Genomic DNA, 11,234 nt, shown 5'->3' on the forward strand with positions numbered 1-11,234 from the left:
CAAAGCTTCTGCTGCTTCCCCCTAGTTCCAGCCCTCATTGAATGTGGGCTCAGGATGGGTGTGGGCTCGCTGAGGCTGCTGACTCTTTATTGCCCCTCAGAAGTTAAGGCACCATGAATGGCGCTCCACAGTTCTCTAAGTCCTTCCCTGGACCTGAACAGCCTTCTCCCTGGGGACCCCAGCCGAGACATCCACGCTCCACTGACCGTGCTTGTAGCCGGCCCCTCTTGGCTTCCTGCTGTTCTCACTGAGCCCCAGTGAAAAGAAAGGGGAAGCCGTGCCCATCAGTGTACCATCTGAGCCCGATGCCCTGAGATAGAGTGAGTGAGAGCGAGCAGGATGAACAGAGACGACTATGAGAATGTTAGCCTGGGGAAGCCATCCCCTCGGCCTCTGGGTAAGGTAATCCCCGATCCCACTTTCCCTCCTCCTGTCTCAGAGGAGCAGCCTCCCTGTCCTCCAAGCTGAGGTCTCTGGGGCACGTGGGAAAGAGATTTGGGGAGGGGATCAGTGTTCAAGGATGGGAATCAGAGCATCGGCCTTTTCTGTGGAAACGGATTCATTTATCATTGAAACTGATCGATAGCTAAGGCTGCTGTTCAAGGCGGAGCTGCTTGAGATGGTGGGTGGCCATGCCGGGGGAAGGATGAGCTGATCTTCTCTGGGTTGTCCGAGGAGGAACTGGAGTTCAGGTTGGCTCAGTACTGACCGGAGGCTTTAAGCAAACCTCCACGTGCCCTTATGTGAGAGGTCTGCGGCCACCTGTCTCACTAGGATGGGAGCTCCTCGAGGGCAGATGACGGCTTTTTCCCTTTGTCCCTCCAGCACTGGCACAGTGTCTGGCCCGACTTGACGCTGACCTCTCTCCCTCTCAGGACAGTTTCTCAGGATAGAGCCACGTCCAGCTCCCAGGACTTCACCCATGGCCCGGGCAGCCCTGGTGCTCCTGACTCTGGCCTTGCTGGCCTCCCTCAGCGCCATCGTCATTCTTTGTAAGTCTCTGGGCAGTTTGCCCGTCTGTGCCATGTTCCTCACTCTTTGCCACTTTCTGGGGCCATTTTTGCTTCATTAAGCTCCAAGGGATTTGGAATAATTCACTTGCCCCATCTCCCTCTCCCTAAAATCTGAGGCTACTCTAGATGAGACAATAACGAAAGCCAGTATTGATACAGGCAGGTCCCAGTTAGCGTGAACGAGCCAGCTGCCCGGGACTTTACAATTTGTAAAGTGCTTTGTGTGTATCATCTAATTTGGTTCCCAAACATCAAGAAGGATGCTATGATAATGTTCCACTTTAGCTGAGGGAGAAGTGACTTTTTCAGGGTGACACTACAACAGATACAGTAAATGTCTGAGGCTGGATCTGAATTCAGGTCTTCCTGGCTCCCAGTCACAATCTTGCTTCTTCTGTGAGTCTAGAACAAGGCCTGCTACTAATTTAATAAATGGCATTTAATAAATGCTCATTGTAAAGCACTGTAAAAAGTGCTGGGTTTGGAGTCCGTCTTGGGTTCTCTTCTTAGCTCTACTCCCTACCACCGGTAAGATTTCATGCAAAGGAATATATTCTTTCTGGATCTCAGTTTCCTTATCTGCAAAATGAGAGAAAATCTGTAAAAATCGGTAAAATTTGATTTAGATAAAAGGACCCTAAGGCATTTATGGGGCTGCTAAGAGAGCCATAATGCACAGAGCGTTGGGTGTGCAGTCAAGAACACTCATCTTCATGAGTTCAAATCCAGCCTTAGACACTTAGATAGCTGCATGACTCTGGCTAGTCACTTCACTCTGTTTGCCTCTGTTTCCTCATCTGTAAAATAAGCTGGGAAAGAAATGGCAAACCACTCCCGTATGTTGGCCAAGAAAACCCCACTGGGATTATGGACATGACTGAAATGACTCAATGGCAACTAAAAACATTTATCAAATTTTTATTATTATAAATCACTGTGCTAATCTACAAATATATAAACAAAGATATTCCCTGTTCTCAAGAAGACTAACTCCTTTTTAAAAATTAAAAATTTTTATTGACAAAGCATATGCAAGTGTAATTTTTCAACATTGACCCTTGCAAAACCTTCTGTTCCAGATTTTCCTCTCCTTTCTTCCATCCCCTCCTTTAGATACATGTTAAATATGTTGAAATACATATTAAATCTAATATAGGTAGACATATTTATACAGTTATCTTGAGAAGCTTAACTCCTAATCAGGAGTGATCACATGGAGAGGGGAATGTTTGGCTGGGAAGTCATAGGAATGAGCTTTGATGTATTCTACTCAAAATTTTTGGTTCTAAACAGAAAATTTCATTTATTTGAAGATTTGGTTGCCAAGACAACCCATTCCAGTGGGTTTTATCCTCTGTACTCAACCCCCATTTCTTTTGTACGGTTTTCAGAGAGAATTGTTCCTTTGGGTGAGATGGTGCAGGAGCTGGACCTGTGCTTTCACCAGGGTGGAAACTCCCAGTGTGGAGGCTTCTTTCACTGACGTAGTTAGTCTATAACGTGCAGTCTTTGAGACTTTGAGAGTAGTCTGGTGAGCCGAGAAGTTAAGTGAGCCTTAGGGAGACCCTAAGCCCGAGCCTTCCCGACTGACCCTATCCACTGTGCCATGTAGTCTTTCTAAAGCAGGGGTTCCCATACTACGGCCTACGGGCCAGATGCGGCCCGCTGAGGACATTTATGCACCCGCAGGGTCATGGCAAATGGGCTGAGGGGCAGAGACAGAGTGTGAGGTTTGGTTTTTACTATAGTCCGGCCCTCCAACAGTCTGACGGACAGTGAACTGGCCCCTATTTAAAAAGTGTGAGGACCACTGTTCTAAAGGGCGGTCTAGGCAATTTCCTTTTGGGAGGAGAATGAGGTGAATGAAGGAAGCCAAGATGTCCAGGTCGCCTGGGCCATAGATAGAAATTTTGGTTTCAATAATCTCTTCCCCTTTGGAGCCAGATCCTTTTCTCCTGGTAAAGTTTGGACCTTGGCGAGCTTGTCCAGGAGGGATATGCACTGATGGAGTCCAGTCACTCCCATGCTCGCGTCCGCTCTAAACTGAAGGAACCGAAGGGCTTCAGAGCAAGCCGAACACCCTAAGATCCCTGGGGGCCTCTCTCCTGAAATCTGGGTCTCCTTGAAATCTGACACTGCCCAGACTTAACTGTTCAATCTATTAGATTTCCAGGTGGAGACCTGCACTGGCAGTGAGGAGGTCCAGTGGAAGGCTTGTCTGGACAATATTACCACCCTGACTTCAGAGATGCAGATGTTAAGGAGTCATCTAGAAAATCCCAGGGTCCAGACATTAGAGTACCAGAAAACCAGTGATGGCTTGGAAGCTGCCACGGCATCAAGGCTAAAGGGCCCTCTGGAGACCATGACTGTCCTCCCTGTCACCATGCACCAAGTGCAGACCGAGGCTCCTGAAGTAGACCCTAAGACACCAGAAAGTCCCACGGAGGAGGACCTGGAGTTTGGGAGGGTCACTGAGCCTCTTGTAGGCCCCATTGGGAAGGACCTGGAGTTTGGGAGGGTCACTGAGCCTCCTGGAGGTCCCATTGAGAAGGACCTGGAGTTTGGGAGGGTCACTGAGCCTCCTGTAGGCCTCATTGAGGAGGATCTGGGCTTGGGAGGAGTCACTGAGACGCCTGAAATCCAAGTGGAGAAGGTCTCAGCAAGTGAGGCAGATGTGAAAATGTTAAAAGACCTTCTGGAAACTATGTATACCTCCTACACTGCAGTGAGAGATGAGTATAGTATGTTCACGAGGTCCTAGGGGACTGGGGAGCTTTCTTCTATATTTTCAGCATTTCAACTCCTAACAATAATTGCCATTTGCATAAAGGTTAAAGGCTCACAAAGGGCTTTTTAAAAGTCATCTAATTTTCAACCTCTTAATGGGCGTGATTCATATTAGAATCATACATTTGGAGCTGAAAAAAGAGCTTGGAGGTGGACTGGTCGTGAATGGAAAGCTGAATTTGCTCGGGAAGTCTCCTTGCCTCAAATACTGTCCAGCTGGGTGGCTCTGGGGACCTTTCTCAGCCCTTAGCTTCCTCATTTGAAAGCTGGTGATAATGATAGTATCTACCTTGTGAGGTTCCAATGAGATATTTCCAATGAAAAATTCTTTGTAAACTTTAGAATGCCTGTCATCATCATCATCATCATCATCATCATCATCATCATCATCATCATCATCATTTAGGATTGAATTAAGACCAACAGAGTGAAATTACTTGCCTGATATCATACAAGTAGCAGAGTCATAGACCATCCAACAGAAACTGCTCACTCCAAAATGACCACTATTCTCTTAATTGCCCAATTTCCTGGCCTTTACCACATCTTTTCATTCCTAACCTCTCTGCAGCCTTTGACACTGTTGCTCAGCCTTGGATCCTCCCTTCCCTCTGGGTTTTTGGGATCCTGCTCTGTTGAGATGCTCTTCCTACCTGCCTGACTACCTCTCCTCAGGCTCCTCTGCTCTCTATTTATCCAGATCACGCCCATTAACTGTAGATGTCTCCCCTGAGGCTCCATCTTGGACTCTGTTCTCTTCTCTCTGGTTATCTCTTTTGGTAAATCTCACCAACTGGAAATGGGAAAGCATTATCACAGAGCTTAGAATTTCCTGGAGGAGGGAAAGGAAGAATTTAAAGCTTCTGCTAGATTCTAATTTGGATCCTGGTCCTTCCCAATTTCATCTCTTGTTGTATCCTGCCTCATTATTAGGGGAAAGGTCCGGGACATAGCACCCTTAGTGGTTTATTAGTGCAAAAAACCTTGCCCCTCCTTTCTAGAGAAATACATAGTTCTTTCCGCAGAGATCACTGCATCCAAGAGTTTGTGGGTCTAGCTGAGCCTACCTCTTTCAACAAACATTTATTGTGTACAAGGCATTGTACTTTTCCCTATCACTCCCCTCCCAGAGAACCAGTAACCAAATCTCATTTCATTGACAAAATAACATTTATATTCCTGGGGACCTGTAGGGCTGGGGAAGGCAAGGCTAGCAACTTTCTACCTCATTTGCATTCATTTTCTCCCTGGTCCTTGATTTTTCTGCTTTTTTTTCTCCTCAGTGACCCTTTTAACCCTCCTCTCCAAGGGCTGGAAGTTCTACAAGGGAAACCTTTACTATTTTTACCAAAAGTATACATCCTGGAATGAGGCTGAAAAGTTCTGTGAATCATGGGGGTCTCATTTGACATCTGTGACCTCAGTGGAAGAACAGGTTAGTCCTTCTAACCCCTTCTAATCAGATCAATTTCATTCTTTCCATTCATTCATTCATTTGCTCATTCATTCACTCGAGGGGAGTAGAAGAGGCTAATTATGGCTAAAAGCACCCCGAACCGCTGACTGTGCTATGTAATTAAATTCTAGCATTTGATGTTTGTATTCCATTTTTGTGTACCCCACCTTGAAAGCCATTGCCCATCCTTAGGTAATTCTGTACGCTCTCTTCCCCGTCCCCAGCATCAGCCTCTGTACATGAGGACTGCCTTTATCTCTTTGGTCATTATGTTCTAGGAGTTCCTTATTAGGAGAGCCAAGGGCTTTCCCTGTTGGATTGGTCTGACCACCATGGGTACTGAGGACGGCTGGCGCTGGGTTGATGGGACGCTCTACAATGAGACCAATAGCAGAAGGTAAGTCCATAGCTGCTCTTCTTCTGGGCACATCCTTGCCTACTTTGGAGAGATTTTGAAAGCTTTCCCCGGGATCAAGCTCGAAGAGAGACTTTCCTGGCAACATTTTGCTCCGAGACTCTGCCCCTACAACCCTTCTGAAGCACTCATTCACTCTCTGGCCTCTTCCCCAGCTGTCCCATACAAACAGCAGCCTCTCCCTAGAGGTTGTGGCTCTTTGTTCACATTCCACCGATCTCTGGCCTTGCCACAAATCAAATCCCACCCAACTGTTGCCTTCCCTTCTTTCTTTTTTTTTTCTGCATATAATTGGAATTTTATTTTATTTTAATTTTTTATATTTTTTATTTACAAGATATATGCATGGGTAATTTTTCAGCATTGATAATTGCCAAACCTTTTGTTCCAATTTTCCCCTCCTTCTTCCCCCCACCCCCTGCTCCATATGGCAGGTTGACCAATGCATGTTAAATATGTTAGAGTATAAATTAAATACAATATATGTATACATGTCCAAATAGTTGTTTTGCTGCACAAAAAGAATGGGACTTTGAAACAGTGTATAATTAACCTGTGAAGGAAATCCAAAATGTAGGCGGACAAAAATAGAGAGATTGGGAATTCCATGTGGTGGTTCATAGTCATCTCCCAGAGTTCTTTCACTGGGTGTAGCTGGTTCTATTTATTATTGAACAAATGGAACTGATTTGGTTCATCTCATTGTTGGAGATGGCCACGTCCATCAGAATTGATCATCATATAGTATTGTTGTTGAAATATACAACAATCTCCTGGTCCTGCTCATTTCCCTCAGCATCAGCCTTCCCTTCTTTCCATTCATGAAGCCACCTTCTTTGTATGGGCTCTCCTCCTCTCAGTTGGCCCTCATAGGTCTTCCTACTTCCAGTTTCTCCCAATTCTTCCTTTACCAGGCTGCCAGATAAAGCAAATATAACATTTAAAAAAGGAAGAACAACATTTGCCTGGTTTTTTTCCTGTGGAGAATATAAGCCCCTTAAGAGCAGAGAGCAATTCTACTAATTCTAAGTTCTAAGAAAATAGTTCTATCTCCAGTGTCTAGTAACTGGGGACTTGAACTCATTAGGGGCAGATAAGTACTTGGGGGTCAACTAATCTGATAATTTCATTTTGTCTTTTAGATTACTTTTCTTAGCCAAGAAAAACAGAAGGAAAATATAAATTGAGCATATCTGCCTTCTTGTCTCAGCTAATCCATCTATCTCACAGTTCCCATCTCCTCCCCAATATAGCTAAAACCCACTTTTTATTGTCTAAGCTTTCCTTGCTGCTTCCCTTTATACTGAGCTTTAGCATCATTGATACTTTCCTTAATGGACCATGTCCCGCCTTTGTTCTCTTTTACCTACTGCTGCTCCTGTCACCTGCATCTTTAAAAATCCACGAGGCTCAGCCAGTTTCCCTGAGCATCCACGCTTGTTTCTTGAGAGCACATTCACCTTTCCTCTTCACGAGAACTTTTTCCCTTGGGGGTTTCAGAATTTGATTTTTCAGAGTTTCCCCTTCCTCCTTGATTGATTTCCTCTGTATTATTTGAGTCCATGGGAAGAAACCACATGTAGTGTAGGTCTGAGTATGAGTAAGTGATGGCTAACTTTAAGTATTTATAAGACTCGTGTGGATTGTTTGTTCTGTCTGACTTCAGAGAATTAGAACAAGCAGAAAGCAAATTTCAGGGGGTTGTCAGAAAAAAAAATTCTTTCATCATTAGAAGGAGTGTAATGGGCTTCCTTGGGAGGTGGTGGGTGCCTCTAATACAGAGGGCTTTAAGCAAGGGCTTGAATGACAAACTATTGGAGGTGAAAAGAAAGAATAGCTCCTCTGGCTCTGTAATTCTGTAGGAAAAAGAGTAAGCATTTATTAAGCACCTAATGTGTTCCAGGCACTGTGCTAAGCACTTATCTTATTTGAGCTTTACAAGTCCCTAGAAGGTGGGTACTATTATTATCTCCATTTTATACTTGAGGAAACTGAGGCAGACAGAGTCAAGGCTTTAATCTTGAAATATGCCTAGTCTCTTATTATCTTCTCCTTCCTCTTGCCATTTCAAGTACATATGTCATTGCCAAGTTTTATTTCATGAAGTTTTTCATTCTTTTTTTCTCTTTAATTTTGTGAACAAATAATTTCATTCTGTCTCTAGCTGGAATTTTTATCTGGGGCTAATTCCTAGTTGCTTTTTTCTTTTTTCAATTCCCCAAGTCAATAACCTTTAAACGACTGAATGGGTGACACAATGCACCGGCTTCGCCGCCTACCCTAACCATTCAGTGCTGGTGCACGCTGTGACCAGACATGCTTCCTTTATGCCTCAATTGAAAGCATTTACAAGATCTGATTATCTGCATCAGCAGAGGCGCCCCTGTTCATTCTGGAACAGAAAAGGCACGGCTGGGGCATGGTCCGTTGCCATGGGAACCAGCTTCCCTGTTGCCAGCCTACCTTCCTGGCTTCTTCTTCTGCCTTGGCCAGCCTCCTCGATTTATTCAGTTCTTAGGCATCTTGTGGCTATAAGTCCCTGACCACCAGGCCCTGTCTGCCCAGCTGTCCCCCATTTGGCCATCTGGTCTACAAGCCATCTTTCTTGTATCAGGATGGCTGAGATCCACCTTCTCAGCATCTCTGATGGATCAAGAGGGAAAAGTGGAAGGGTGGGGCTGTTTAATCCAGTTCAATCCAACAAGCATTTATTAAGCTCCTACTGTATGCCAGGCACTAGATAACAAAGGATACATTCTATGGGAGGGGGGGGGGAACAGGTGTGTAGATTGTGTTATGTTATTTACATATTTATATTTTAAAATAGATAGCTATGGCTTACTGGTTAGAAAGTTGGTCTTGAAGCTAGGATCTGGCCAGCCTCTCAATACTCTAGAGACAGCTGGTGGTGCAGTGGACAGAGTGTGGGGACCTGCTGGAGTCAGGAAGGTCTGAGTTCAAATATGACTTCAGATACTTACTGGCTATGTGATCTTGAGCAAGTCAGCCTTAGTCTTCTCCACTGTAAATTGGGAATAAAAATAGCACCAACCCCTTAGGGTAGTTGTATCAAATGAGATGATAATTGCAGGGTGTTTAGTGTAGAGTCTGGCACATAGCAAGTGCTATATAAATGTTTCTTTTTCGTCCCCTGTGGGGTTACACAGGCAGTGAGTGTCAGAGATGGGACAAGGATTGTTGAGTCAATATTCACCCTGCCATTTTTTTTTACTCTGCCTTTTTTTTCCTCGTTATTTTTCAAAATACATACAAAGATAGTTTTCAATATTCACCCTTGCAAAACCTTGTGTTTTATATTTTTTCTTCTTTCCTTCCTCCTTTCTCCCTTCTCTAGACAGCAAGCAGTCCAATACAGGTTAAACATGTGCAATTCTTCTAAACATATTTCCACATTTATCATGATACACAAGAAAAATCAGATTAAAAGAGAAAAAAATGAGAAAGGAAAAAAACTAAGCATACAACAACAAAAAAGGTGAAAATACTATGTTGTGACCCACATTCAGTCCCTCTAGACTTCTCTGTGCATGGAGATGACTCTCTCCATTACAAGTCTATTGGAAATGGCTTGAATCACTTCATTATTGAAAAGAGCCACGTCCATCGGAGTTGATCATCACATAATCTTGTTGTTGCCATGTACAAAGTTCTCTTGGTTCTGCTCACTTAATTTAGCATCAGTTCATGTCCAGTTCCAGGTCTTTCTGAAATCATCCTGCTGATCGTTTCTTATAAGAACAATAATATTCCATAAAATTCTTATACCATAACTTATTAAGCCATTCTCCAACTGATGGGCATCTGCTCAATTTCCAGTTCCTTGCCACAAACATTCTTGCCCATATGGGTCCTTTTCCTTTTTATGATCTCTTTAGAACACAGATCCAGGAGAGACACTGCTGGATGTATACAAAGTTTGATAGCCATTTGGACATAGTTCCATTTTTTTCTTGGCAAGCATATTTGACTAATTTTCCACTTCCTTCTCTAGCTAATGTGAGGAAACTGAGGAAAACGGGATTGAGTTACTTGCCCAGTCACCCAGCTATTAAGTGTCTGAGGCCAGTTTTGAACTTATGAAGATGAGGTTTTCTGACTCCAGGCCCAGCACTCTGTGTACTATGGAGCCACATAGCTGCCTTGTAGGTGCTTAAGAAAGGCTTGTTTTGGATTGATTTCTACTGCAGTCTCCATCCTTTTTGCTGCCATTATTTTAGACCTTTTGCCTGTATCCATTGTAAGAATATCAGCATCTCTACAGTTCAGTTCATCTACCCATCTCTTGTGACAAGAATCTCCTATTTAGAATCCTGATAGTTAAATTAATGTTTATGGAAGGTCTAAAAGCTGGCACTGATGGGCTCTATTTCTGCCATTCAGGTGTTACTCCTGTAAACCTGGAAAACCTCCATGGAGTCTGAAATCATTTTCAGATTTTTCTTTATACCTTAAGATAGCACAGCCAAAGAATTCTTGTCCAAGTAGCCAGCTTCCCAAGGACCTTGGAGAGCTCATTCCCCTCATTTTATAGATAAAGCAATGGAGGCTTAGAGGGAGAGATTGGGTAACCTGAGCACAGCTAGTACAGCAAATATGAAGACAACAAGTATCCCAGTGTACCCCAATGAGATCCTCACACTTCAGACAGTCTAGATTTCATCAAACTTGCCAGAGGTTGTCCCTGCAGGTGCAGCTTCAAAGAACCCAGAGTCACCTCTAGGCTGTTTTTAGGAATCACAGGGCTCTTTATAGCTTGAGTGATCTTGTCCTTTTTCAAATTTTATTTTTTTCCTCCAGGTTCTGGATAGGAGGTCAGCCACAACAAGTGAGAAACAAGTGTGTGGAGATGCAGGTCAAAACTTTGCGCTCATGGAGTGATAGAAACTGTTGGATTCACCTCCAGGGGATCTGTAAAAAAGCTCTCAAGAGGTTCGAGAAGGACTCAGACATAAGCCAAAGGACAGAACTTGACTAAGATACCAATGGCCCATCTTCAGCAGGGGAGAACAAAATGGACCATACTTTTTCTCCCTACTTCAGAAGAAACAAAGACTCTGCATCCAGAAGACCAGATTTATGGGTCCTGCAGACTTGGCGTAGTACTTTTACATCATCAGTTCCTGAGGACACTCAACATCGGATTTACTCAAATTTCTTGGGTAGTCCATATAGTAGGTAGTTATATAGGAGGTAGTTTAGAAGGTCTAAAAATTGGAGTGTGGCCCCTGATTTCTGCTGAGTCTTTCAGAAGCTTACAAGGAATAGAATGGAAATGAGTATATACTTTATGTGGAAAGGGAGAAACTGAAGGGTTACTTTTATTTTCATTTTACTCTGAAACTCTGGGAAAACACAAGACAAAGAATAAGGTAGAGAGTGTTCAGGGGAACATTTACATTTGAAGCTGGACTTTTCTTCATGGAACTTACAATCTCACAGGGAGATGATAGTAGTAGTAGTAATAGTAATAGTAGTAGTAGTAATAGTAATAGTAGTAGTAGAAAGAGGAAGAGGAGTAGTAATAGTGGTAGTATTAATA

General features: G+C 43.7%; 1 protein-coding gene across 1 annotated transcript; it reads left to right on the forward strand.

Annotated features, from left to right (window-relative positions):
• Positions 1 to 241: 241 nt before the first annotated feature.
• On the forward strand, positions 242 to 10,901 carry LOC141553147 (uncharacterized). Its single transcript, XM_074284987.1, has 6 exons — positions 242 to 397; positions 876 to 992; positions 3,179 to 3,757; positions 5,087 to 5,238; positions 5,538 to 5,656; positions 10,493 to 10,901. Exons 1-6 carry the CDS (start codon positions 340 to 342, stop codon positions 10,668 to 10,670), a joined length of 1,203 nt encoding a protein of 400 aa, XP_074141088.1. The 5' UTR covers positions 242 to 339; the 3' UTR covers positions 10,671 to 10,901.
• Positions 10,902 to 11,234: the final 333 nt, after the last annotated feature.

The sequence above is a fragment of the Sminthopsis crassicaudata genome, chromosome 2 (genome assembly GCF_048593235.1).
Source record: "Sminthopsis crassicaudata isolate SCR6 chromosome 2, ASM4859323v1, whole genome shotgun sequence".
Taxonomy (NCBI): Eukaryota; Metazoa; Chordata; class Mammalia; order Dasyuromorphia; family Dasyuridae; genus Sminthopsis; species Sminthopsis crassicaudata.